Here is a 27,218-nt window from a genome sequence, read left to right as displayed (position 1 = left end):
TCAGCTCCCGTTCTGCCCTGCTGGCGCCGGAATTTCCGCTCCCAGAGCCCAGGCCTGGGGAGGGGCTGGGCTGGGTCCTGGGCGGAGCTTACTGCATACCTGAGCCCACAGAGACGGCCAGGTGAGGCGCAGCAACAGCCATTGGCCCACGCCCATCTGCCTCCTTCCTCGCCCTTCAGGCATCGTAGGGCTCTGTCATCTCGCCCCCAGCTAGGAGGCAGCGCCACTGGCCTCAGATCTTGGGGTAGGGCCCAGACCCTTGGGCTCCTCAAGAAAAAGCCACAAGAGGAGCGGTAAGCTCAGTAGCAAAGCACAGAGGTGAGGGGCCAGGTCCCTGGGTGCATAGGCCAGCTCTTGTTAGCTGTGTGAACTGGGGCTGACCCTCACTTCTGTGCCTCAGTTTCTAGGTCTGTAAAACAGATAAAACAGACCCTACTTCAAAGGGCAGCTATGCACAGCATTTGAGTGATAGCTCGAAAACTTTTAGAACTGGGCTGTTTGGCCTCCCTTTTATTTTGCATTATGGACTCTGGCATCTGGTGAGGCTCATGAATGCTTTCTCAGAATAGCTGCTTATAAAAGCATAAAACAGGCCAGGCGTTGTGGCTCATGCCTGTAATCCCAGCACTTTGGGAAGCTGAGGCAGGTGGATCACTTGAGGTCAGGAGTTCAAGACCAGCCTGGCCAAGATGGTGAAACCCCGTCTCTACTAAAAATACAAAAACTTTGCTAGATATTGTGGCATGCGCCTGTAATCCCAGCTACTCGGGAGGCTGAGGCAGGAGAATCACTTGAACCTGGAGGTGGAGGTTGTAGTGAGCGAAGATTGTGCCACTGCGTTCCAGCTTGGGAAACAGAGCACAACTCTGTATCATAAATAAATATATAAAGGCACAAAACAAAATGCTTAGGATTGTAATGAGAACAATTATCAAAACTATATTTAAAAACAAATTTGGGCCGGGCACGGTGGCTCAAGCCTGTAATCCCAGCACTTTGGGAGGCCGAGGTGGGTGGATCATGAGGTCAAGAGATCGAGACCATCCTGGTCAACATGGTGAAACCCCGTCTCTAATAAAAATACAAAAAATTAGCTGGGCATGGTGGCGCATGCCTGTAATCCCAGCTACTCCGGAGGCTGAGGCAGGAGAATTGCCTGAACCCAGGAGGCAGAGGTTGCGGTGAGCCGAGATCACGCCATTGCACTCCAGCCTGGGTAAAAAGAGCGAAACTCCGTCTCAAAAAAAAAACAAATTTGGAGGTGTGGAGCACTGGCACCCAATTGATGTCCCAGCTACTCGAGAGGTTGAGGTGGGGAGTATCACTTGAGCCCAGGGGTTCAAAGCCACCCTGGGCAACATAGCAGGACCCCCCGACCTCAAAAAAATAAAATCACAAATCTATGATATTATGATATGTTTATTAACATTAACAAGACTGGCCAAAAGTTAAATTTTCCTTTTTTAATGACCATAGTGTGTTGTCAACCAACTGTGGGGTGATTTTTGACTCACCTCCTCTTACATATTGATCAGCAAACAACTAAAGACAGGGAATGCAGAAGAGTGAAGAAGCCCTATCGAAAACAGGCAGATTTACCCTTTGGTCACTGAACCACTGCTAGGCCCGGAGGTGCCCAGTTAATGGCAGCTACATCACAGGAGCATCTGAAACAGAAGGTGCTCACATACAATTTAGCGGTGGTTTAACAACAACTGTGATTTAGAAATCATTACGAGCATAAATATTTTGAGATATTTGCAATTTGATATGAAAATACCTGTGATTTCTATTGGTGACTAAGCCAAAAATACTGCTACTACTTCAATCCATGTAGAATGAAATCATAAATTTTGGATAGAGGTTAGCGAAAATAAAAATATAATTTTTTTTCCCATCCAAGTTTATGGATCCCCTGAATTCTGTTTTGTTTTTGAGACGGAGTTTTACTCTGTCACTCAGGCTGGAATGCAATGGCACGATCATGACTCACTGCAACCTCTGCCTCCCAGGTTCAAGTGATTCTCCGCCTCCCCAGTAGCTGGGATTACAGGTGCCCACCACTATGCCCAGCTAATTTTTGTATTTGTAGTAGAGATGACGTTTCACCACGTTAGTCAGGCTGGTCTCAAACTCTCGACCTCAGGTGATCCACCTGCCTCAGCCTCCCAAAGTGCTAGAATTACAGGCGTGAGCCACTGCGCCCGGCAGATCCCCTGAATTCTGAACCCCAGAGTAAGAGCTTTCATCTTAGAAAAATGTCTGACACATACTAAATGTTCATTTTCATCACTGTCATCTCAGATCAGGGGACTCCCAGGGCTTTATAATCAGATAAAATCAGTTTCACTCAATTGCTATGTGACTTGGCCCAACTTCACCTCTCTGAATCTGTTTCTTCCTCTTCATAAGGAGATACCTAGACCTTAGATCTGTGATGATGTTAAGTACTTTGAAATCTGTATCATGGAGTTGATATGAGTTATTATTGCTTTAATTCTGTGGGGAGGAGCTGACTGTGTCACCTACTTCAGAATTTCTGCAGCATCCCAGCCTTCAAAGCCTGTCACATTACCTGTAACCCAGAGACCCAAAGTCTGAATTTCACCCATGGTTGGCCCATGCAGTATATGTGTGTTGTCATCATTTAATAATTTCACATGCAAATTAAGAGCTCCAGCTTCTCTGAACTTGGCCAGATCTGGTGATGCCATCCCTTCACACTTGGTGTTAACAGCCTCTTTCATTTTGTGAGCCAGTTGGCTTCAAATTTGCAAAATGCCCCTCCCATCTCCAGCTTTGTCCTTTGCTTCGAGTCTGTGACCCCTGAACACTCTGAGCTGCATCCTCTTCTAATATTTTTGCCTCTTCATATAGCAGCCTCCCTGTGGCACTCCGGGGAAGTCCAATAAATTCTAAGAGAGCCTTTATCACAGTGTTCAGTAGACAGATCTTGATTTCATCAAATTCCTTTCCTGAGCTGGCACCAGAGGTGAGAACCAGCCCCTTTCCTCCCTGAGCCACGGCACCTTTACTCTATGCTCCCAGCACCTGCCAGGGCTAGGCAGTTAGGGACACAATAAATGGCAGCTTCTATTTTATTTAGTTATTTATTTAATGTTTTCGAGATGGAGTTTTGCTCTTGTTGCTCAGGCTGGAATGCAATGACGCAATCTCAACTCACTGCAACCTCCACCTCCTGGGTTCAAGTGATTTTCCTGTCTCAGCCTCCCGAGTAGCTGGGATTACAGGTGTGCACCACCACACCTGGCTAATTTTGTATTTTTAGTAGAGACAGGTTTCACCATGTTGGCCAGGCTGGTTTTGAACTCCTGACCTCAAGTGATCCACCCACCTGCCTGTGGCAGCTTCTATTTGAAAGGGTTTTGTTTCTTGACAGTCTTGCTCTGCTGCCCAGGCTGGAGTGCAGTGGCGCAGTCTTGGCTTACTGCAACCTTTGCCTCCCAGGTTCAAGTGATTCTCATGCCTTAGTCTCCCGAGTAGCTAGGATTACAAGTGCGTGCCACCACACCTGGTTAATTTTTGTATATTTAGTAGAGACAGTTTTGCTGTGTTGGCCAGGCTGGTCTGGAACTCCTGACCTCAAGTGATCTGACTGCCTCAGCCTCCCAAAGTGCTGAGATAACAGATGTGAGTCACTATGCCTGGCCTATTTTAAAGGCTTTATGAATATAAAGATCTAGGCATTTGCTGTATACATTTCAAAGGTGATAGATTAAATGAAAGGAGGATGTGCCCTTTCCACAGTGTCTCTATCATGTTCCCCAATGGGGGTCTTCGCTAAATTTGGGATATTCTTTTATTTTCTGTATCTGCAAATAGTACATACTATTCTGTAAACTGTACTTTTTCTTTTTCTTTTTTTTTTTTTTTTTTGAGACAGGGTCTGGCTCTGTCACCCAGGCTGGAGTGCAATGGCGAGACCTCAGCTCATTGCAGCCTCTGTCTCCTGGGCTCAAGCAATCCTCCTACCTCAGCCTCCCAAGCAGCTGGGACTACAGGCATGCACCACCATGCCTGGCTAATTTTTGTTTCTGTTTTGTTGGTTTTTTTTTTTTTTGGTAGAGATGAGATTTCACATGTTGCCCAGGCTGGTCTCAAACTCCTGGGCTCAGGCAATCTGCCTGCCTCAGCCTCCCAAAGTGCTGCCCCGCCATACTTTTTCATTTAAGGGATAATCAATACCAAATTAAATAATACAAGTAAAGTGCTTAGAGCAATGACTACTATTTTTAACGTGGCATGGACAACTTTCTTAATTGGTATATGCAGATATGCTTTTATTATTGTTCCCAAGCTGAGGGCAGGGAAGTCCCTGCAGAAACTGTCTTGAAGAAATGGGTTAAATGTGCCCTCCCTCGAGGTAGATGTGGTTGATCTCACAGAAATCAAGTGGAAAAGGCATACTATGGTGAGGAGCTAATGAAGGCACCCTCCCCCTCCTTTGATAATGCTGGTTGGTGGTATCCAATCATCTGCGGCAGGGATGGTGCCTGGACCAGGGCTGAGGGAGGTCTGCCCAGTACCTGGTCCAGGCCTGGGACTTCTGAGCACTGCCAGCCAAGGCTTCTCCTGCCTACCCGGACCGGCCTCCTGGGTGAGTGGGGGAGGTGCTGCTCAGGCCTGATGCTGATCTCTTTTGACAGCTGCTCCTAAGGCTGGCAGGATGGTAGGCAGTGGGGGAAGGGACCAGATTTAAAGGTCCAGTTGCCCCGCCCCCAGGCAGACCTGGGCAGAAGGCGCGGGTGAGCATCCTCCGAGGGCTTGGGTCTTGCGCATATAGAAGGTCAGAGACCCCTCTACCCTAGTTTCCACTTCTTGGTATCATGGAGACCGCTGGTCTTCACATCCGCTCCCACCCTACAGGCCGCCAGGGAGACCAGTGCCGATCACCATGCGATTTCGACGCCTGACCCCTGGTTACTTCCGGGTGCTACAGGTAAGTACCCCTGATCAATGGCTTTTGGCATGACTGACCCCTTCTTCCCCCTACCATAGCTGGGTTGACACCCCCAACAGCCAAGCTGTCACGTTCCCTGCCGCCTGAGCAGCAGAGGCCCAGATGGGCAGTGAAGCGAAAGGGATTGGGGTGGAATCTCCCTGGGGCAGCACTGGCATCCATGTCTCCTTCCCCTAGCTGCACCTACTCATCCCCTTCCCACTCCCCACCTTCCTGGAAGTCTCAACTGATCCCTCAGGCTGTGCGCCTCCAGATGCAGATAGCTGGTGAGCTGAAGGCAGAGCCCCGGAGTCCGCTGGCTGGGATTGTGGCTACGGTGCTAGCTGTCCTCGGGCTGGGTGGCTCCTGCTATGCGGTCTGGAAGATGGTGAGGCAGCGGCAGCTGCCACGGAACCCATAACAAAGAAGAGAGACTCTCACCTGGATGCTGGAGGTAGGTGACTCGGGAGGGGGCGGCAATCTCAGAAGACTGCTTCTTTTCTGGGGATCATTCTATGTCGGAAGCAGGACAGAGTAATCTGATCCCACTCCTGCCACCCTACACTGTATCAGGGCTCCATCTGGGTGTTCCAGTCCAGTTGCTAGGACCTCAGAGGGAAGGCAGGGATGTAGGCTCCAAAGATAGACCAAGTGGAGGGTAGACACCCTAGGCCTGGTGCACAGAAAGTAGTAAAGAAACCATTCCAGGACAGGTGTTTGGGACGGGGCCTGGAAGTTAGAGAAGTGGAGGCAAGCTCTCTTTATCCAGTTCCTTTATTGGGGGCAGGGCACCCAAAAGAGGCCGTCCGCTTCGCAAACCTAGGGCCAAAAGGGGCTGGCACACCCCCTCCCAGCCTAGTCCTTGCGTCACTGTCCATGAGCAACTCCTTTGCCCTGCATCCTCAGGCCATGTCAGATAGAAGTGTCCATCTCAGGGACCTCGGTGGACACTTCTGTGGGCACTGCCAGCCGCCTGGGGGACACATAGGATCCCATACCCGCTGCCCTCTCCGCCTCTTCCTGACTGTAGGGTTCGACGCTCAGCTGCTTCAGCCTGGCAGAAAGAAGAATAGGAGTTGGGAGCTGACCAGGTGCGAGCCCTATCTGCCGAGCACCCATCCATCAATCCTCTCCTCACTCCTTCATACCTTTTCTTGTGGTCTTTGGATCGGAAGTGGGTCTTCAGGTTGGCGGAATCGATGAAGTATCTCCTGTAGGGAGGGAAGTGAGAAGGGCAGTGAGGAGGTGATGTCTACCAAGTACACCTATCTCCCTAGCCCTAGCTTGTCCCTGACACCAGGATCTGAGTCTGAGGAACGGGAGGCGGGAGGAACCACAGGTCCCAAGAGAGAAGACTCCGCGCCGCCCGGGGCTCGAACTTCACATTACCCGGCCGGTACCTCGGACCCTCCTCCGCCCTAGGCCGGGCTCGGCCGGTACTCACGCGCAGGCCAGACAGCGGTGCAGGCCGCCCCCTGGCAGGTCGGGGTCCGGCTCGGCGTCTGGGTCGGGCTGGGGCCGTGCGGGTCCCTGCTGCCGCAGCTCGCGATGAATCTCATCCAAGTCCGGCCGCCGCCGCTTCGCTTTCATCTGCCGGGCTAGGGAGTGCGCTCGGTGCGCGCCTGTCCGGCGGGAGCGACCCATGGCCAGAAACAGCCCGGCAAAGGGGCCAGGAGCAGAGCACGGAGTACACGTGTGGGCGCTTCCGGGACGCCGGGGCGCGAGGGAGGCTCCGCCGGACCGCCTCTGACAGATGACGTCACTCGCTCGGCCAGCGGCTCGAGCGCCCCCAGGCGGCCGTCGACGTCAGTGACCGAACTCAGGACGGGGCCCCAAAAGTACGCCCACTGAAGGGCATGGTCACGCGGGCCCTCGCTGGGGAGGCGCGGGTGGTGCTTGCGTCTGGGGGTTTCGGGGCCGTCTCTCTGCCTTGCTCTCCCTGGCCTGGCCCAACAAGTCTCAGTGCCAACCTCTATCCCTGTCATCCCTTCCTGGTTCCCAGACCTTGGACTCTGCGGTGGGGGTGGGATGCTTTATCTCTGGAAAGCACTGATAAATGTCTGTGTCGTGAATAAATCAATATGTGACTGAGAGTGAATGAGTTTGGAATCCCAACCCTAACAGGGCTTCCCGAGATATCTCCAGTCCCTGAAAAAGCCTTCACCACTTCTCCCTGGTCCCCAGTTATCTCTTGAGTCTCCATCCTCCCTCTGCCCTCAGCCAACTCTGTGAAGGGTATTCCTTCCCAGAGACTGCAGTACTCAGGCATCCAGACTCCAGAGGGCTCAGTTCTTCTAACAAGTACTCATAGAAAGACCTCTCCATCTTTGCCTCCTTTTTCTAAGCCCTGGGCTCCCAGAGGTGGGCTGGCAGCAAAGGCCCAGGTGTCACATACTCAGAGTGGGCAGAGGCCTAGAGGGCCTTTCCCTGTTCATAGGAGCCTGGTGCCTCCCAGGCTGGTCAGAGCCAACTCAGCTGGAAGGGGCCAGAGGAGCTTAGCAATAATTCAGGGACTCCAGCTCTTTGGAATCTGTTGCCAGGAAACAAGGAGACAGGCACGTGCATCCCTGGGGAGAGGAATCAGTTTCCAGCCCAGACAAAGAAGTGAAATGTAAGCCCAAGGTGCCCACTGGGGGCCTGGGGACCTTCCACTCCAGCTCATTGAGGCTGAGTAGGAACGCAGGGTGGAGCCCTGCTGAGGACACAACTGGTATGGCCATAGTCACCAGGGCTCCAGTGTGGGTCCCATCCCTCAGGATTTTGTGAATGGAAGATTTTCCTGGAGATGTGCTAAGAGCTGGACAACCTCAAATACTTCTAGGCCCACAAAGAAGGCCTCCCTAGAGACAGAGAGATAGAGAAGGCCTGTCTAGAGACATTATTCTTGGCCAATATGGGTCAAGACAAGGGGGTAAGATGGTGGAAGCCTGTTCCATCCCCCGCTGCCCGACTCCTTTGGATCAGGTTCATTACCTGGGCACTGTGCCAGCTGGGGAGGCTGGTGCATCTTTAATGAAGTCACCAGATCCCTCGGACAGGCTCTCGGCCTCACCAAGTTCCTGGAGCCAGACTCACTGGTATCCATTGAGCCACCACCTTCCTGTGCCTGGATCCCAGGCCTCTTCCCCCTGCAGTCATGAACCAGGCCTTCTGGAAAACCTACAAGTCCAAAGTGTTACAGACCCTGAGTGGGGAATCTGAGGAAGACCTGGCAGATGAGGTGGGTGTCATCCATGCATGCTGGGTGGAGCATGTGCAGAGGGGCAGCAGGAATGAGTGGTATAAAGTGGGGCACAGAATAGGCTTGGAGGTGGGGGGGGGGCACATTTGTGCAGACGGCACATTCAGGGATGGTAAAGAGCATGGTGCAGCATCAGAAAGCCAGGACATTCAGGAAAACTGAGGAAGAAGAAAAGACCTGGGGACCATGGGAGGAGTGGTTGCTGTCTCCAAAGATCTTGAGGCTGCCACACGGAAGAGATTCTTCTAGGACAAGTGGGCAGTAGGCACACGAACACACTTAGCTGGACACAGCTTTCTAATGGGAGCAGAAGTGGGAGTGATGTAGTGAGTCCCCTGTTACTAGAAGTCGGGGAGTGGCGCCTGTACTAGAAAGGCCACTGTAGCAGCATCAGATCAAAGCCATACTGAGACCATGCTTTGTTCTGACATTAAAAAACAAACAGGCCAGGCCGGGCACGGTGGCTCATGCCTGTAATCCTAGCACTTTGGGAGGCAAAGTCGGGTGTATTGCCTGAGCTCAGGAGTTCAAGACCAGTCTGGGCAACATGTCGAAACCCGGTCTCTACTAAAATACAAAAAAACATAGCTGGGTGTGGCGGCATGCACCTGTAATCCCAGCTACTTGGGAGAATCACTTGAACCTGGGAGGCAGATGTTGCAGTGAGCCCAGATTGTGCCACGGCACTCCAGCCTGGGTGACAGAGCGAAACTCCGTCTCAAAAAAAAAAAAACCAGGCTGGGTGCAGTGGCTCATGCCTGCAATCCTAGCACTTTGGGAGGCCAAGGCAGGTAGATCACCTGAGATCAGGAGTTTAAGAGCAGCCTGGCTAACATGGCGAAACCCCGCCTCTACTAAAAATACAAAAATTAGATGGGTGTGGTGGTGGGTGCCTATAATCCTATCTACTCAGGAGGCTGAGGCAGGAGGATCACTTGAGCCCAGGATTTCAAGACCAGCATGGGTGACATAGTGAAACCCTCTTTCTACAAAAAAAAAAAATTAGATAGTCATTGTGGCACACACCTGTAGTCCCAGCTACTCAGGTGGCTGAGATGGTTGGATCGCTTGAGCCCAGGGAGGTTGAGGCTCCACTGCACTACAGCCTGTGCGACAGGTGAGACCTTGTCTCAAAACAACAACAGCAGCAGAAAAGCTTCTGAAACCAGGGACAGTCTTATGTCTGAGGCTGTGATAAGTGGCAGTCACACAATCACAAAATGTGGCAGTGGCAGGAATTAGTCCAGAGGGGTAGGGAATGATTTGAATTCCTGAATGTCTGGAGAGGTTGGTGACCAAGGCTGGGCTTGTGCAGAAGTGTCTGTGGGTAAGTGGTGTGATCAGTGTCTGGGTGGAATCCCCAGTGAAGGTGTATGTGCAGGTGTGAACATTTTGGGCAGCAGTCTATGCCTGCATGCCTCTGTGTAGACATTTGCAGGTGTTATGTTTGTATGGTGTGTGTGTTTTGGTATCTGTATTTGGGTGGAGAGGTTTTGTGTATTGCGGATGGGCCTCTGTGCAGCTGTCTGTGGTTGTATAAGTGCACAGGTATAAATGGTATAACTGTGTGTGTCCTTGTATAGGTACCTGAAACACACACGTCTATATACAGGCATGCTCATGTACAGGTGTGTGTCTACATCAGAGTGCATTTCCATGTTCATGTGCTTTTGGGTGTGTATGAGTGTGTCTGTGGTGGGCAGGTATGTGTGCTCAAGGGTGTCTGCAGCCCGGCTGTGGTGGCGCACACCTGTAATCCCAGCACTTTGGGAGGTCAAGGTGGGCAGATCACTTGAAGCCAGGAATTCGAGACCAGCCTGGCCAACATGGTGAAACCCCATCTCTACTTAAAATACAAAAATTAGCCAGGCATGGTGAGGGGTGCCTGTAGTCCCAGATACTCAGGAGGCTGAGGCAGGAGAAACTCTTGAACCCAGGAGGCAGAGGTTGCAGTGAGCCGAGATCGTGCTACTGCACTCCACAGCACTCTGGCCTGAGTAACAGAGCAAGACTCTGTCTCACAAAAAAAAAAAAAGAAGAAGAAAAAGAAAAAATATGGTGTCTACAGGGATTTACTCTACAGGTATACCTGTATGAATTCCTGTGTGCTCTTGCGGAGCTGTGGGGTGTATAGGTGTGTTTAGTTCTGTGAGGTTTGGAGTACCTAGTCTGTGTGTACTAGGATAGCAGTGAGGGAGGGAGATCACACTCCTCTGTGGTCTCTCTCATGCTGTGTGGGGGTCTTGTGTCCCAGAGGGAGAACCCAGCATTAGTGGAATCTGAGATGGCAGAACCAATGGAGGAGACCTTCAATCCCATGTCACAGCTGGCCCGCCGGGTGAGTCTTCTCTCTCCTTCCATGCCAACCCTAGGCAGCCTGGTAGAGGCTTCTCTGGAGTCCTGGAAGGTTGTGCTGGGCCCCTTTCCTGACTCCCACCCCGCTTCCCAGGTTCAGGGGGTCGGGGTGAAAGGCTGGCTGACAATGTCGTCTCTGTTTAACAAAGAAGATGAGGATAAGCTGCTGCCACCGGAGCCTTGCGCTGACCAGTATGTGCGTGTGTGTTTGGGGGTGGTTCTGGAAGGGGCCTGCGGTCCCCCTCTGCCTGGTCCTTTCCTTCTCGTCAGTTTGTCTTTCTAACCACAGAGGGCTGAGAAGGGGCAGCCCCAGGCTGTTTCTGTTTCTCTCAGCAGGAAACAGGCCAAATCAGCATATCTGGGAGATTAGGGTAAATCTCAGGAGGAATTGACCAGCTGTTGGGATTGAGGTGCTAGAAGGTATTTATGGGCTCTCTCAACCCATCCACTTGGGAGGGGCCATCTCTCTAAAATCCGAGAATGGAAAATAGCTTTAGGTGTCTGCAAGAGAAGGTGATCCAGATCAAAGGTTCCCAAATGCTGTCTAAACCCTTACTCTCCAAGGAAGCATGTGACAAACATATTCCTGGACCTCCTTCAGAGACTCCGATTCAGCAGGTGTGGCAGGGCCCTGGGGATCTAGCTGTTTTCAGCAGGCTCCCCGCCCCGACCCTGCAGCACCTACTTTGGGAACCACTGTCTTAGAAGGTCTTTGATGCCGGGGATTAGGGAGTAGGACCTGGGACCTCAGTCTCCCTCCTGGCTCTATCTCTGGCACACTCTACATTTCTGCCTTTTCCTCCATCCTGGTCACATCCCCCTCTCACCCTTGACCCTGTTCTTTTCTCCTAGGGTCCCCATGACCTATCCCATCTCTCCCGCCTCCAGGTTTCCGTTCTCCTCCCTCCACATACCCATCCCCAGTTCCCTAAGGAACTTCCTGGACTCGAGGCTTCAGCTTCAAGCGTCATCACCTCTCCTTGACTGTCCTCCCCCCACATCTCCCCACCTCTCTTGAGTCCCCTTGCTTTCCCCTAAGCCTCTCACTTAGGCCTTCCTGTCGCTCCACCTTTCTACTGTGTCCCTAGTCCCCCTTTCCCTCAATCCCAGGAGCGTACCCTGTCCGTGCCCTGCCTCTTTTCCCTAAGGCATCCTCGGGTGAGATTTAAACAGCCCCTCCCGCTTCCACCTGATCTCCCAGGGATCCTTCCAGCTTCCTAGACCTACGCGCGCCTCCAGCGTCCCTCCTCGAGCCTCGCCTGAACCCCTGACCGCATTCTTTCCCCAGGGATCCCGATGACTGTCCCCTCCCTCCACACCCCTCGCCTAATCCCCTGACCCTGTCCCACCCCAGCCCCCTTTCCGGGGCCTCTGAGCCTTCCTTTTGTCTCCAGGCTCTGACCCGCCCTTCAACCTGGTCCCCCTCTAGTCACCTGACCCCGCGCCTCATCAGAGCTCCTGAGTCCGCCTGGGCTCCCCCGGCCCCACTAAACTCGACCCTCGGCCCCGCCTCCTCTCTGATGTTCTCCTCGGGACAGCTCGGCCGCTCCCCTGACCGCGACCCTCTTTCGCAGCCCTCTGGCGGCGCGACCCCCCTCGCAGGCGGCGGCGGCGGAGGTGCGCGGCCCGGGCTTCTGGGACGCGTTCGCCAGCAGGTGGCAGCAGCAGCAGGCGGCAGCTGCGTCCATGCTGCGCGGCGCGGAGCCTACCCCAGAGCCTGACCCCGAACCCGGAGACGAGGCCGTCGAGCGCCCCGAGTCGCAGGAGGCCGAGCCGGTGACCGGCTTCAAGTGGGGCTTCCTCACCCACAAACTGGCCGAGATGAGGGTGAAGGCCACGCCCAAGGGCGACTAGCGAGCTGGCCGAACCCAGTGCCCGCTGCTCCCATCCCTGATAAAATCCCTGGCCTGACAGCCTGTGTGACTGCGTGCTTTTGTCCGGACATCAAGAAAGGCTGCTTTTGGGGAGGCGACCTCGGGCGGGGTCCAGCTGGAGGGGTCCTCGCCTCACCAAACATACAGGGGAAAATGACCAAAGACAGCCCGCATATCAGGATGGGTTTTTAATTTAAGGTACAACTTTCCAGTAAGCTGGGGAGCTCCAGAGGACTGCTTCCACCGCCCTCTCCAGCCTCATTTAATTCAACAAACTGTGTCTGTGGCCCTACTATGTGCGCCGTCCCTGTACTAGGCAAACGTCAGCGACTAACTAGAGAACCCGGGCTACCAGCAAGTCCCACAAAAGGTGACAAATTGAGGCACAAAAGTAGGGCTGTACTTGGGAGCTCAGAGCAGGTGAGGCTGACTGGGGCATTCAGGAAGGCTTCCTGGAGAATATATGTTATCTTCGAGAAGGAAGAGTGGAGAGAAAAGGAACAGCAATCCAAGAAAAGGAAGGAGGTGTATGAACGAAGAAGACTCAGAGGTGCGAACCTGTGATAAATAGGCGACCTTGTGTGTCCTTGCGGGAAAGGGAGGCAGTGGCAGGAGCCTGCGGGCTGGCAGAAAAGCTTCCCTTCTTTTCGTGTTCGAAAAGTTGGATCCTCCACATCTCAGCCCTTCATATCCAGTGACCACAACCCGGGCAGCAAAACTCCTGGAATGGGGCCTTTTAGGATCTGGTGGACCCCAGATTTCTGGCGCAGACGCCCCCTCAGGCTCCCGAAACGCGCTATTCCCAGCTCCCAGCTCTAGTTTGGATCGACCTGGAGGCCAGTGGAAATCACAACAGTGTTAGAACTAATTCAGTAGAAGTCACAGCAGTCATTGTTTATTGAGCACTTTCTATATGCTGGGCACTTTGCCATGTGCGTTACAACTATTTTGAAATACTTGTATCCCCTACTCCTCCCTCCTTAATAACCAAAGGGCCCCGCTGCTTCAGAGGTCAAGTGCTTGCCCAGGGTCACACAGTCAGTCGGGAACCCACACTCCAAAACCCGTGCGGTTAACCACGAAAACCGGTTTGCCTGCTTCCTCAGCTCCTCATTTAAATAACATTTTAACTGTATTCAGCAGGTTTGCTCACTCCCACCCGAGTCCTGACTCCCCAGACCTGGCCTCCACAGGGGCCACGAGGCACCTCCCTCCCCCTTCGCCGCGGGCTCAGGGAAGGGCCTTCGCCAGCAACTTGTCCCATCTCCCCAAGGTTCAGACGCGAAACTGAGTTCCAGAGGGAAGAGCTTGCGCAAAGGCACCCAGCGAGTCAGAAGCGGGGTGTCCCCGTCCGTGCCCGGGGCCAGCCCCGCGCTCCGCACTCCCCCGGAGCCGGCTCTGGAGCCGCGGCGGTCACACCTCGGACTCGCGCGGCGGTCCGCGGGCGCGCTGGCAGCCGTACAGCCACTGGATGACGCGCGCGTTGCGCTCCACCACCGACACCGGGGGGCGCCCGTCCCGCGCCGAGCCCGCTGCCTCCGAGCCGCCACCGCCGCCGCCGCCCGCGCCGTCCGGGCTGTCCACGCCCCTGTCGCTGGACGTCCAGTCGCTGGCGTCCCCGGAGCCGGGCGGCGGCGAAGTTCCGGCCTGCGGGCTGGCGTCGGCGCCCCAGCTCTGCGGGGAAAAGCGCTCTGCGCCCAGAACCTCCACCAGCGCGCGCTCCAGGCCGCAGTAGTTGAAGAAGCGCTCCTTCTCAGACATGGGCAGCGAGCACGTCGGGCACAGCTCCCGCTTTCCCGTCGCTTCCGGGGCATCCTGGGGCGCGGCCCAAGCCCCTGAAGCCGCAGGTCGCTCTGTGGAGGCCGGGCTGCTCGGGGCAGTGTCCCGCGGGACGCCCAGAAAGAGACGCCGCACCAGCCCCTGGCCCTTGGCGTTCTCTTTGTTCACCGAAGCTTTGCAGTCCCGCTTCTGGCGGTAAAAGATGAGGGAGTCAGGCCTTGGCAGCCGCCTGCTGCTTCCGCGGCGGGCCGGCCTGGGCGTCCTGGGCGATGCAGGGGGCCCCAGCTCGTTGCAGGGGTGCGGCGTGAGCGGCCCGGGACTCCCACGCAGGGCTGGCTCCTGTCGCCTAGCTATCACCTGGTACGTCTTGACATACTTGGCTTTGTCGGCTTCCAGCCTCTCCACGGCGCTGGCGGTCCTTCCTCTGGAGAGAGTGGAGGGAGGGGCCAGGAGCATCTTAGCAGAGCTGGGTAGGACAGTGCCTCATAAGTAGCCAGCCACGGGGCCAAGAGCAATTGGCTTGGGCTCTCACAGACCTGCAGGGAGAGAGGAATGGTCAGGGGAAGGGCAGGAACTGTCCCTGCTCCTCTTCTGCTGGCATTCCTCAGTATGGGATCAGTCAGCCACCCCTCTCCCATCCAGGTTAGCCGGTCCCATGTCCAGGGAGCAGAGGCTCAGGCCATCCCTTTCTCCGTCCTTCAGAGATATTGAGTGGGGATCTCTCTTGCCACTCAGAAATATATGCCCCTTTGAAGGTGCCCCAGTCTGGCCACAGGGCCATGCAGGCAGGCCTCAGCAAGCAGGACACTTGGAAAAGGAAATGGCTGGTCCCGGCCCAATTCCTGAAAGTGGCTTCAACCGGAAAAAATACCTCTTCCTAACCCAGCAGCTTTGAGCACAAGACAAGGAGGCTCCCAGCCACAGGCTGGCTCCAGCAGGGCCCACCCTTCCCGCCCCCAAACACCGAGGTCAGGGATATAACCACAGGGTAGGAGCCTCCAGTAATTGCAGCCAACTGCCCTTCCCAGGCCCAGCAGGGCTATCCGGGCAGGAGAGGGAGGTGGTCCCCAGGCCCTATCAGCTACTGCCAGCTACTCTGCCCTTGCCAAGGGGATCTCAGAATGCCAAACTGTAAACATCACCTTGTTTAACCTTTGCATTTCCATTTCATGAGGAGGAAACTGGCCTAGAGAGAAGGAGGGGCTTGTTCGGGTCCTGTTGAGAGTTAGGGGCCAGGACTGGAACACAGGTTTCTTGCCTTGCAGTTCAGATTGGATCTCTCACTTGCCTATCAGAACTTCTTACTAAGGCCTGGCACAATGGTTCACACCTGTAATCCCAGCACTTTGGGAGGCCGAGGCGGGTGGATCACCTTAGATCAGGAGTTCCAGACCAGCCTGACCAACATGGCGAAACCCTGTCTCTCCTAAAAATACAAAAATTAGCCAGGTGTGGTGGCGCTCACCTGTAATCCCAGCTACTTGGGAGGCTGAGGCAGGAGAATCGCTGGAACCTGAGAGGCGGAGGCTGCAGTGAGCCAAGATAGCAGCACTGCACTACAGCCTGGGTGATGGGGCGAGACTTTGTCTCAAAAAAAAAAAAAAAAAAAAGGAAAAAACAAAAACCTTCTCACTGATATTTTGCGTGTATTTCTGCTGCTATAAAACCAAGCAACTTCCGTTAGAAATGGGCCCCTCGCCTCACTAAAAAGTTCCTTCCACTAATTCTTCCTAATAACTTGCACTCCTCCCAGAATTCTGCCCTCAGGGTCCTTGTCCCCTTTTTATCCTGAGACCTCCTGACCCTTCTCCACCTCCCTTCTCCCTGGGAAAGGGGCGAGGAGGGGTTGTAAATCAAGAGCTGACAGTTCTCTTGGCAGTAACAGAATGGGCCACCCGCATGGCCCTGCACACCCGACCCCACCCCTATCTCCCCCTACTCCCCCTAAGTCCGGGAGGCTGAGGGACTTTGGATCTGGGGACAACAAAGGAACAGAACTCGCCAGGGAAGCAGGGAGGGGGTCTGCGAGAGGCCTTGGGGCAGAGACCCTGCCAGGCCCAGCCCACCCCCATGCCCATCATTCAGTCTGCCAAAGGGTAGTTGAGGCCTGGGAACCAAGGAGAGCCTGGCAGTGTCCCCTCCCTGTCTCTCAGGGATTCTCCTGGGCAGTGGGTCGGATTCCAAGGTCCCAGGAAGGCACCGCTTGTCTGACCCCGTGGGTGCCCTCTGTCCTCTCCTCTTCTCCCCAGCCCTGAGCAGCGAGACTATAAAAAGTCCTTAATCACAAGGACCAAAATAGTCTGTCATCCACAGCCTCTTCCCTGCCTTCCGGGCTAGCCTGGAGGCCGGACCTCAGACATCCCACCCTAGAAGCCTGGCAGGCGGCCTCGGTCTCTCCGTTCCCTTGCTCGCCGTCTCACAGTCCTGAAGTTTGTGTTCCCAACTCTGCCCAAGGCTTTGGCTCTGGGCGTGGGCCATTGTGTTCCCAACTCTGCCCAAGGCTTTGGCTCTGGGCCATCTTTTAGGCTCACTAGTTCAGTACCAATCTCCTTGCCCTCAGGTTCCTGGGTTCCTTCTCACCCCAGCCCTGGGCTCAGGGTGCACTCACCTCTGCGTGGGAGGCCTAATTGCAGGGGTCCTTGGGCAGGTCCAGACTGAGGGCAGGAGTGGACAGCAGGGACTAGAAGTAACTTTGGTGGCAGCCAAACCTCACTCTCCACAGGAAAAGCAGAGAGAGCCTCCACCCCCCGCCCCCCAAATTAACCCTTGCCTTCCTGACGAAGAGCCTGGCCTCATTAACTCCTTCCTGATCACAGTCTCTGTACTATGAGGACCTGTGAACCAGGTCCAGCTCCCTTTATTTTACAGATGGTCAAACAGTCCCTGCCCGGTTGGCTGGGGAGGTACTGTGAGCGTGGGCAGAGCCAGGACTCTAAACAAGGCCTCCTGATCCCCAGGCTTCCTCCAAAGGCCTGGGGTGGGAGTGCTTTGTATGTGGGGTCAGCCCCCTCCCAGGGCTGTGGCAGATGCTCTGACAGTTTGAATGGGAAGGCAGAAGAAGGTTCTAGTCGACTTGCTTTTTGCCCTCTGTGGCAGGCTGAGACCTGTCCTGGTCTGGATGCTGGGTGGTGTCAAGCCTACATTCCCTAGGGGTGAGGCCAGGAATCTGCAGCCTAAGGCTGGGGGCATTGGTGCTGCAGATGTGCAGGTGAGCCTGTGCTGGCAAGTCTTGGCATGAAGGTGACCCTGGAGCCCACTGGAGCTGTCTCTGCCCAAGGTCCTCTCATGGCAGATAGGATTGGCTGGGAAGGCAGATGTGGGGCTGATTCCAGGGCCAAGCCCAGGTCGTTCGGCCCCCCTTCCTTCTCTGCCCACACTTGAAGCCCCTTAGAGCTTCTTCCGTTGGAGTTTCTTCTCTGACACCTTATGTCTCAAGGTGAAACCCTACCTCTTAGGAGAGCTCCTCCCCTCTCCCTAGCAGACAAACTAAACTCTAGCTCAGAGTTCAAAGACCAGTGCCCCTGCCAAAGGATCCTTGCCCCCTTGGCTGGACACCTTCCCACGTTCCTCCTCCTCGTTTCTAGCCCTCTCCATGTTTGCAGAGCACGTTCTCATCTTTGCTCTCTGATCTCCTTTGACCCCTACCCAAGGACCCTAGGCAGAAGTCCAGCAGGAATGACCTCCCACTTAATGAGTAAGGAAACAGGAACTGAGGCAGGAGAGAGATGCCCAAAGCCCAGCTTCAAATCCATGCTTCCAACTGCACCCTCTGCCTGTCAAGTCAGTAATGGGTCTGAAAAGCCAAGGCCCATCTCCTGGTAAGAGGTTTTTATTACCTAAAGGGGGGATTTTGTTTTGGGGACTTTGTTGGTGATAGTTCCATATTGTGTTGCTACACCACCTTTCAAAATGCCATCAGCTACACTGTCATACTACCCATGACAATCTTTGGGGAAGGTTTTATTATTTTTCCCATTTATGGCTGAAGAGACTGAGACTCAGAGAGGAGAAATAACTTCTCGAAGCTCACTGAATTAGGAGTAATAGCTAAAGCCTCGCTCTGTTGCTCAGGCTGGAGTGCAGTGGTGCGATCTCACTCGGCTCACTGCAACCTCCACTTCCCAGGTTCAAGTGATTCTTCTGCCTCAGCCTCCTGAGTAGCTGGGACTACAGGCGCATGCCACCATGCCCAGCTAATTTTTGTATTTTTAGGCCTCCCTCCTTGGGTTTCCAAAGTGCTAGGATTACAGGCCTGAGTCACTGACCCCAGTCAATAATTTTATTGAGAGATTAATATATGTTAGGGGCTGTTCTAAGTACTTCACATAAGGATTAACATATTTAATCCTCAAAACAACCCAATGAAATGGCATTTTTGGGCCAGGCATGGTGGCTCACGCCTGTAATCCCAGCACTTTGGGAGGTGGAGGCGGGCCTATCACTTAAGGCCAGGAGTTCAAGACCAGCCTGGCCAACATGGCGAAACCCCATCTCTACTAAAAATGCAAAAATTAGCTGGATGTGGTGGCACATGCCTGTAATCTCAGCTATTCGGGAGGCTGAGGCAGGAGAATCACTTGAATCTGGGAGGTGGAGGTTGCAGTGAACCAAGATCACACCACTGAACTCCAGCCTGGGCAACAAGGTGAGACTGTCTAAAAAAAAAAAAAAAATGGCACTTTCATTCTCCTAACTTTATAGATGAAGGCTGGTGGTGCCAGCTTGGCCCTGAGATCTGGTCAGGAAGGGGTTAAGCAGGGGAGGTGGGCAGGGCCCAGCTGGGATACTGTCAATGGCAGGAAACCTGGCCCACCACCGCAGCAGCTGAGGGGGGAGGATGGGGCTGTTGTGTCTGACTCTGCAACCCCCATCCCTCTGGTCTTAAAGGAGCATCCAGGTTGGGTGGTGGGACCAGCAGGATCAACGACAGATGCTGGAGTACAGAAAGAGGGAATCCGGGTACAATGCAGGTGACGCCCTGGGGCAGCTCTGATCTGATGGGGTGACTTGGTCCTCCACGCCAGAGCCCTCAGTTAGAAGTGCCCAGGAGGGTTTGGTCAGGGAGGGGAGACAGCTCCAGCTCTGGGAGCCCCCAGTGAGACAGGAGTGGCACAGCTCTGCCCTCGGGGATCTCTGGCATGGGATGGGGGAGGGCTAACAGCCTTGCTCTCAGGAGCTCCCCATGTGAGGGCAACAGACCTCTGCCCCGGATGCCGATGGACAGAATCCTGGGAGACAGGCACAGACAGACCTTCTACCGAACGGGCAGAGCAGGGTCAGGGAGGAGAGGTCGAATTGGATTGGCTTTCTGGGTAAAGGGGCTCTGAAAGAGTCAGCAGAGGAGAGGCAGGGGGGTGGATGAGAGGATGAGGTGGGCTGCATCTGCCTGGCCTCAACTTCCAGCCACCCTCTCTGTGAACCGGACTGTCCCTGTTTCTGGTTGTGGGTCCCCAGGGACTGCCTTAAAGTGGCTCTTTCCAGCCCTAGAGCCAGGACTCAGGCAAGGGGGAGGCGAGTCTGAGGGTGTTTCCTTCCTACTTCCCAGCTCATTCCCAGATCGCCTTGAGAATGGAGATCAGATCGGAACTAGCCTGAGTCAGAAGGTCTCCTTCCAGGAGACGGTGGTGGGAGGGGGAGCAGCTCTGGTCAGTGTCGGGAATAACCAGCCGAGTCAGGGAGGCTTTCAGGTCCAGTCTCACACCCCACACCCACATTGTCACAGAGGAGACGTGTGTCACCCCCTTCACTAGCTGGCTACAGCCCCCACACCTCAGCCCTGCCTTTGATTCCAACCCTAGTCTACCTCTCCCTGGCTGTGTGGCCTCGAGCAAGAACTTAATCTCTCTAAGTTTCCTTCTGTGTCAGAAGGTGAGAATGGTGAGACCCAGCTCCGTGTGGTTTGGAGAGGCAGGGAAGTGGGGACTGCAACCGCAAGGTGCTCCGGAAATGGTAGACGAATCTGACTGCAGTTTTTGCCCTTCACCAATGCCTTCCTGCACCTCTGGGCTACATCTCTCTTCCTATTCCCAGTCTTGCTCACAGCTGCCGGCCACAAATCACCAGGAACACTGCACTGTGCCATGGGGTCAGTGGATCCAACGTGGTTTTGCTCTCTCAGGTGGTGGCAGAGGCAGGAAGTGCCCCCACGGTTGGCGAGAGACCAGTGCTGCTGCACCCAAGATGAACACAGCAGAGGGGGTGGTGGTCTCTTCTGCCATGGGTGGGGTGGGAAGTTTCAAAGAGGACGGGTATCTGAGCCCGGCTGGAAAGGGATTTTTGATTGGGTTAGCAGTGGGGGAGATGAGACAGCGTGGGGCCGAGAGCACTGCAGGCGCCAGGTCTCAGTGAGGGCAAGAGGCCAGGGAAGGGTCTCGGAGAGTGAGAGAGGGAGGAGCGGGAGAGAGGGCGGGAGGGCTTGCGAGGGAAGATGGGGTGCAGAGAAGGGATGGGGTTTGTGAGGATATGGGAGGCTCAGACAGAGAAGGGGCTCGAGGGACTTAGCAAAAAGATGGGAGCTCAGGGAAGGGACTGGGGTTTCATGAAAGGAGAATAGTTGGGAGAGTTCAGGGGTGTCTGCCAGGCCCCAAGGCCACAGGAGGAGCCCCCCACAGAGATTAGAGCAGCCATCCTCTAATTCCAGGCTTTCCGTTTCGGAAAGAATCTCAGCCACAACAATAGCCTGGCCCCAGTGCCTGCTCTCCCTCTGAGGGGTGTGGCCTCTGGGCAGAGCCAGGCCCTGCACCCACCGCCCAGGACTCACGGAGGAGGGTGGAGGGAAAGAATAGGAAGGAAGATGCCATTAAACTTTTTTTTTCTTTTTCTTTTTTATTTTGAGGCAGAGTCTTGCTCTGTTGCCCAAGCTGGAGTACAATGGTGTGATCACGGCTCACTGCAGCCTTGACCTCCCTAGCTTGAGCGGTCCTCTTGCCTTAGCCTCCCAAGTAGCTGAGACCACAGGTGTGCAACGCCACACACAGCTAATTTTTGTATTTTTCCTAGAGACGGGGTTTTGCCATGTTGGCCAGGCTGGACTCGAACTCCTGACCTCAGGTGATCCGCTTGTCTCAGTCTCCCAAAGTACTGAGATTACAGGCATGAGACACTGGCCTATTTACTTATTTTCAGATACAGGATCTCATTATTGCCCAGGCTGGAGTGCAGTGGCATGATGATAGCTCATTGCAACCTTGAACTCTTGGGCTCAAGCTTCAGCTTTTTGTGAGTAGCTGGGACTACAGGCACATCACCACCACACCTGGCTTATGGGGTCCTTTAAAGGGCAGGAGCCCCTCTATCCAGTTCTAAGGGAGGCACTGAGCTATGGTCAGGGAGGTGTTGTGTCACATTGAACATATCCAACCCTGGGGAATTACCCCGTTATACCCAAGGAAGGCAATCCCCAGGCTTAACCCTGTTAGGTTGATTTTTCAGTTTCTTACAACTGAAATAAACCTGAAGGAACACATCATTCTCTCCTAAAGTAGGATGACCTTTTTCATGATGGCTGTAACGTTGAACCTGTGCAGCCTCAGTTTGCCCACCACCCAACCCATCTACACAGTAATTTGGAAGGTATGCTGACCAAATACTTCCAGGTTTGTTTAAAGCTGTCTGGAAGTGCAGTAGACATTCCCCTAAGAAGTCAGGGGACCAAAGTTCTGGTCCTGACTTTGCCATTAACTCACTCTTTGTCTAGAGCAAGTCACTTTCTTGAGCCTCTGATTCTGATCTGTTGAAAGGAGGTAAGTGGATTAGATTTAGACCCAGGGTTCCCAAATGCCATTCCTTGGGCGGATTCCAGTTGGCTACATAAAAATGTATGTGGGGGCTGGGTGTGTTGGCTCATGTCTGTAATCCCAGCACTTTGGGAGGCCAAGGCAGGAGGGTTGCTTGAGCCTGGGAGTTTGAGACCAGCCTGGGCAATACAGTGAGACCCTGTCTCTACAATTAAAAAAAGAGAGAGAAAAAAAATTTACGTGGGGAGCTTGACAACAAGACTGATGCCAGGCTCTCATTCTCAGAGACCCTCGTTTAGTAGATCTGGGCTAGAGTCATGGAGGAAAGAAGAGAACACTGGATCAGTCTGAATTTATTGGTATGAATGCTCTTATTAGAGATTCTAGATTTAATGGTTACCTCTTGCAGCTGAAAGCAGCTCTAATAGTTTGCTTGTTTGGTCAACTGAAATTAGTACTCAACATGACCTAGATCAGTGGAGTTGAGACACCTGGCCACATTCCTGAGGTCTCAAAAGACAAGAACAGTGAAGAAAACTTATATGAAAGTGCATGAGCCAGGCACAGTGGCTCATGCCTGTAATCCCAGCTCTTTGGGAGGCCAAGGTGGACTGATCACCTGAGGTCAGGAGCTCAAGACCAGGCTGACCAACATGGCAGAACCGTATCTCTACTAAAAATACAAAAATTAGTCAAGCATGGTGGTGCACACCTGTAGTCCCAGCAACTTAGGAAGCTGAGGCAGGAGAATCACTTGAACTTGGGTGGCAGAGTTTGCAGTGAGCTGAGATCACACCACTGCACTCCAGACTGGGTGACAGAGCAACACTCCATCAAGAGAAAAGAAAAAAGAAAGAAAGAAAGAGACAGAGAGAAAGGAAGGAAGGAGAAAGGAGAAAGAAGGAAAGAAAGGAAGGAAAGAAAGAGAGAAAGAAAAAGAAACAGAAGAAGGAAAGAGAGAGAAAGAAAAAGAAAGAGAGAGAAAGAAGAAAGGAAGGAAGGAAGGAAAGAAGGAAGGAAGGAAGGAAGGAAGGGCGAGCATGTATGCCCGATCCCTCTGAGTGCATGACCTGAAAGGGCCCAGAGGGTACGTTCTTCCCCTAGAAGTTGACAGAGCATCAGTGAGAGTAACATCTGCATCCTTGATAATTTTTATTTTTTTTTTTTTGGAGACAGAGTCTCACTCTGTCCCCCAGGCTGAAGTGCAGTGGCACGATCTCGGCTCACTGCAACCTCCACCTCCCAGGTTCAAGTGATTCTCTGCCTCAGCCTCCTGAGTAGCTGGGACTACAGGCATGTGCCACCACGCCTGACTAATTTTTGTACTTTTAGTAGAGACAGGGTTTCACCATCTTGGCCAGGGTGGTCCTGAACTAGTTATCCACTGGCCTTGGCCTCCCAAAGTGCTGGGATTACAGGCGTGAGCCACCGCGCCCGGCCCATCTTTGATAAATTTTATGGTGGATGTCCTCCGTTGTTGGGCATATTGGAAGGGGCCACCACTGAAATGGGCTCTCTGATCTCATTGCGGGTGCTAGGGTCCCAGAGGGGCAGAGGCCAAGTGGCAAAGCTGAACTGCCAGAGTGGAGGGGCCTTCACTGTAACATGCAGTGGGATGCAGTGATAACCAGATCCCTGTGACTTGCAGGAATCTTTGACCAGAGTGTCCCTAGGAATGAAGTGGATGAGGAGTGTGTTAAATATTACTGAGTTATAAAACAGAAACGCCTCCATATCATGGCCAGAGGCCTAACTTGAGTTGTCATGAGGGAGCATCTCAGCCTTTCAGCTGATTTCCAGATCTCAGCCAGTCCACAGACCTGAAGCTCTGATTGAACAGGAGGCCAGGTCCCTTAAAGAAGGACCTCGCAGCACTGCCACATGTACATACTGTAAAACTTCTCCCGGGTAGAAGGAAGGGAAATCCAGACCATTTAGGAAGTACTAGATGTTGGCCTTAAAGTAATGCTTATATCTGGGAACCCAAGATTCCCATGTCCAGAACTACGGCAATGCCTCGCTCTTTCACTAACTTGCTCTGCCGTTGCCTTCCTCATCTCATTCGAGACTTCCCTAACTCAGCACCTGCCCAATTGCTCAGGCCAGGGCTAATCTTTTGGCTAACCTTTGACCTGTCTCTGTTTCATTCCACATCTGATACATCAGCATCTGCTGGCTTTACCTTTGAAATCCATCCACATTTGGAGCACTCTTTCCAGCTCCACTCCTTCTGCCCTGGTCCCTGCCACCGTCCCCTCTTGCCTGGGACTGTAGTAGTCTCTATTTTTTTATTTTTATTTGTCGAGGTGGAGTCTTGCTCTGTCACTTGGGCTGGAGTGCAGTGGCGCAATTTCGGCTCACTGCAACCTCCACCTCCCGGTTAAAGTGATTCTCATGCAGCCTCCCAAGTAGCTGGGACTATAGGCGCCTGCCACCAAGCCCAACTAATTTTTGTATTTTTAGTAGATGTGGAGTTTCACCATGTTGGCCAGGCTGGTATCGAACTCCTGACCTCAAGTGATCTGCCTGCTTCAGCCTCCCAAAGTGCTGGGATTATAGGCATGAGCCACCGCACCCGGCTGTGATAGTCTCTAATACGTCTCCCTCCTTCTAACCTCATCCCCGAAAGAGTCTATTCTCAATACCAGTCTAGATCAATTCTTTAAAAATATATCAGTCATGTCACTTCTCTGCTCAGAACTCTGAAAATGTTCCCCATTTCACTCGGAGTAAAGTCAAATCCTTAGCAGCCTGCAGGCTTCCTGTGGCTGGGCCCTGTGAGCTCCCTGCCCTCCTGGCCTGCTGTCCTCCCTGTCCAGACGCACGTGTCCTCCTTGCCTGTTCCTCAAACACACCAACCATGCTCTGCCTGGGGGCCTTTGGCCTCTGCCAGGAATGCTTTTCCTTCAGTTACGCACTTTGCTGACTCCTTCCCCTCTAGACTTTTCTCAAGTCTCACCTGAACAAGATTTTTGCTAACTACTTTCAATTCCCTCAGTGTCTTGCAGTGGCATTCCCAGTCCTTTGACCCTGCTCCATTTTTTCTTTGCTTCTCTCTCTTTCTTTTGTAACTTATCATATTCTATCATATTAAATAATTTACTCAGCCAGGCGCAGTGGCTCGCGCCTGTAATTCCAGCACTTTGGGAGGCCGAGGCAGGCGGATCACCTAAGGTCAGCTGTTTGAGACTACCCTGGCCAACACAGTAAAACCCTGTCTCTACTATAAATACAAAAATTAGCTGGGTGTGGTGGTGTGCACCTGTAGTATCAGCTACTTAGGAGGCTGAGGCAGGAGATTTACTTAAACTTGGGAGGTGGAGGCTGCTGTGAGCTGAGATTGCACCACTGCACTCCAGCCTGGGCAGCAGAATGAGACTCTGCCGTAATAATAATAATAATAATTTACTTATTTACACTCATACATGTCTCCTCTAAGTTCAATGAGGGCAAGATCTTTGTTTTATTCATTGATAAACAAGTCCCTGGAACAGTGCCTGGTGTATAGTGGGTGCTCAATAAATCTGCTTCATGAATGAGTTTTATACAGTTCCTGAAGAGACTGGGACGGGGCTAGGAGGGTCTCTCGAGAGGGTGGGTACTGGGGATTAGAAGGACCCCAGATCCTTCCAAAACCATATAGTTTCCTTTGCTGGCCAGTGACACATGAAGGAAAGTCTGATGCAGGAACCTACGAAAGATTTCTTTGCTCTTAAGAAGATGAGGAAGAAATGGCCCCTGCCTTGCTCTAGGTGCTCTATCTAGATGTGACTCCTAAGACTATTCTGGTCATCCTGGGACCATGAGGAGAACAAGCTTAAGGAAAAAAGTGGGGCTGGGGGCAGGGATAAACTGGGTCCTTTACTCATGACGCACCTCTAAGGTGCCCATCAGCAGGGAGTGCAGGCAGCTGACTGCCTATGGCTGTCACTTCCCTCAGGGTCTGCCTCAGCTCTGAGAGCCACCTTCCCCAAGGTCACACTCTTCCCACGGCAGCCCACCTCTGGTGATTGAGGGAGATGAGAGTACCAAGGTCTGGCCTTTTGATACAACATGGGACACTGTTGGGCAATCCTCACTCCAAAGCATTGGCTGAAAAAAGACCTTTATCTTTTTGTTTTCTTTTTTATTTTCTTAAACCAGAGATGGGGTCTTGCTACATTGTCCAGTCTGGTCTCAAGCTTCTGGGCTCAAGTGATCCTTTCACCTCAGTCCCACAGGCATGAGCCACCATGCCCAACCTGAAGAAAGACCTTTACATGGCGTTGGGTCCCTATAGAGAAGAAAAAGGAATACAGGAACCGAGGGGTGGAAGGAAGAGTGATCCCACTTACCATTACTCCAGTGACCCAGAGGGAGACTTTGTATTTGCTAGCCCTGCAACTCTGAGCTCTGCAGGGTTAGAGGTGCCGGTCTTACAAAGGTGCACACTTTTGCCAAAAAGATCTGTATTAAAGGGCTGGGCATGGTGGCTCATACCTGTAACCCCAGCACTTTGGCAGGCCAAGGTGCGAGGATCACTTAAGGCCAGGAGTTGAAGACCAACCTGGCCAAGATAGCGAGACACATTTCAAAAAAAAAAAAAAAGAAAAAGAAACAGATCTACATTAAATTATAAGCAATGTCTACCTCCTGGGTGTTCTGAGCTGCTTGTGTCCAGGACGCGCCATCAAGAAGGGTCTCTGGGCACGGTGGCTCATGCTTATAATCCCAGCATTTTGGGAGGCTGAGGCAGGCAGATCACCTGAGTTCAGGAGTTTGACACTAGACTGGCCAAACATGGTGAAACCCCATCTCTACTAAAAATGCAAAAATTAGCCAGGTGTAGTGGTGTGCACCTGTGGTCTCAGCTACATGGGAGGCTGAGACATGAGAATCTGGGAGGACGTTGCAGTCAGCTGAGATCACACCTTTACACTCCAGCTTGGGCAACAGAGGGAGGCTATGTCTAAAAAACAAAAAAGAAGAGGGGTCTTGGCACCCTTGTCTTGGTACAGGTGTTTGACCCTAAGTATAAATAGGAATAAAACTGTTACATAATGGGGCAAGGAGGAATCCTTGTGGATCCCAAGTGATCTGCTTGGGTGCTTCTTGGTGTTCCTTTGTTTCACTGTAACTGCAAATGGACAGGTCATGCAACTCTGGCCTGAGAAGGGCGTGATGACCAGGGGCTCAGGCTCCTTGGGGATGAAGGTCTGGATCCCACCATCATGTGAGCCACTGAGGCCAGCAGAAGTGACAGCTGAGGGTGAGGAGAGTCTAGAATGAATAGA

General features: G+C 53.1%; 4 protein-coding genes across 4 annotated transcripts; 2 read left to right on the top strand and 2 right to left on the bottom strand.

Annotated features, from left to right (window-relative positions):
- Positions 1-4,655: 4,655 nt before the first annotated feature.
- On the top strand, positions 4,656-7,053 carry ZNF593OS (ZNF593 opposite strand). Its single transcript, XM_064363509.1, has 4 exons — positions 4,656-4,807; positions 4,888-4,960; positions 5,235-5,414; positions 5,991-7,053. Exons 2-3 carry the CDS (start codon positions 4,916-4,918, stop codon positions 5,379-5,381), a joined length of 192 nt encoding a protein of 63 aa, XP_064219579.1. The 5' UTR covers positions 4,656-4,807; positions 4,888-4,915; the 3' UTR covers positions 5,382-5,414; positions 5,991-7,053.
- ZNF593 (zinc finger protein 593) lies at positions 5,717-6,673 on the bottom strand. The gene is made up of 3 exons (XM_012440210.3): positions 6,405-6,673; positions 6,109-6,171; positions 5,717-6,014 (listed from the first exon to the last, which is right to left on the bottom strand). The coding sequence occupies exons 1-3, from the start codon at positions 6,602-6,604 to the stop codon at positions 5,873-5,875; spliced, it is 405 nt and encodes a 134-aa protein (XP_012295633.1). The 5' UTR covers positions 6,605-6,673; the 3' UTR covers positions 5,717-5,872.
- Positions 7,054-7,615: 562 nt separating the features above from the next.
- On the top strand, positions 7,616-12,469 carry CUNH1orf232 (chromosome unknown C1orf232 homolog). Its single transcript, XM_012439805.2, has 4 exons — positions 7,616-8,180; positions 10,456-10,539; positions 10,651-10,748; positions 12,131-12,469. Exons 1-4 carry the CDS (start codon positions 8,097-8,099, stop codon positions 12,408-12,410), a joined length of 546 nt encoding a protein of 181 aa, XP_012295228.2. The 5' UTR covers positions 7,616-8,096; the 3' UTR covers positions 12,411-12,469.
- A 1,374-nt stretch (positions 12,470-13,843) lies between these two features.
- Positions 13,844-15,072, bottom strand: FAM110D (family with sequence similarity 110 member D). The gene has a single exon (XM_021668323.2). It carries the CDS (start codon positions 14,663-14,665, stop codon positions 13,844-13,846), a length of 822 nt encoding a protein of 273 aa, XP_021523998.2. The 5' UTR covers positions 14,666-15,072.
- Positions 15,073-27,218: the final 12,146 nt, after the last annotated feature.

This window comes from Aotus nancymaae, unplaced genomic scaffold (assembly GCF_030222135.1).
Source record: "Aotus nancymaae isolate 86718 unplaced genomic scaffold, 86718_ANA_hifiasm-v0.15.2.pri h1tg000053l, whole genome shotgun sequence".
Classification (NCBI taxonomy): Eukaryota; Metazoa; Chordata; class Mammalia; order Primates; family Aotidae; genus Aotus; species Aotus nancymaae.
Note: the sequence above shows the minus strand (reverse complement) of the source record. Positions and strands in the feature narration are given on the sequence as shown.

Bases quoted from the DNA above. Each gene is read 5' to 3' on its own strand.
- ZNF593OS (XM_064363509.1), top strand. From the start codon at position 4,916: ATGCGATTTCGACGCCTGACCCCTGGTTACTTCCGGGTGCTACAG. The intron at 4,961-5,234 runs GTAAGTACCCCT...GTGCGCCTCCAG, and splicing joins GTTACTTCCGGGTGCTACAG to ATGCAGATAGCTGGTGAGCT.
- ZNF593 (XM_012440210.3), bottom strand. From the start codon at position 6,604: ATGGGTCGCTCCCGCCGGACAGGCGCGCACCGAGCGCACTCCCTAGCC. The intron at 6,172-6,404 runs GTGAGTACCGGC...CCCTCCCTACAG, and splicing joins CACCGCTGTCTGGCCTGCGC to GAGATACTTCATCGATTCCG. The intron at 6,015-6,108 runs GTATGAAGGAGT...TCTTTCTGCCAG, and splicing joins TCCAAAGACCACAAGAAAAG to GCTGAAGCAGCTGAGCGTCG.
- FAM110D (XM_021668323.2), bottom strand. From the start codon at position 14,665: ATGCTCCTGGCCCCTCCCTCCACTCTCTCCAGAGGAAGGACCGCCAGC.
- CUNH1orf232 (XM_012439805.2), top strand. From the start codon at position 8,097: ATGAACCAGGCCTTCTGGAAAACCTACAAGTCCAAAGTGTTACAGACC. The intron at 8,181-10,455 runs GTGGGTGTCATC...CTTGTGTCCCAG, and splicing joins AGGAAGACCTGGCAGATGAG to AGGGAGAACCCAGCATTAGT. The intron at 10,749-12,130 runs GTATGTGCGTGT...CCTCTTTCGCAG, and splicing joins CCGGAGCCTTGCGCTGACCA to CCCTCTGGCGGCGCGACCCC.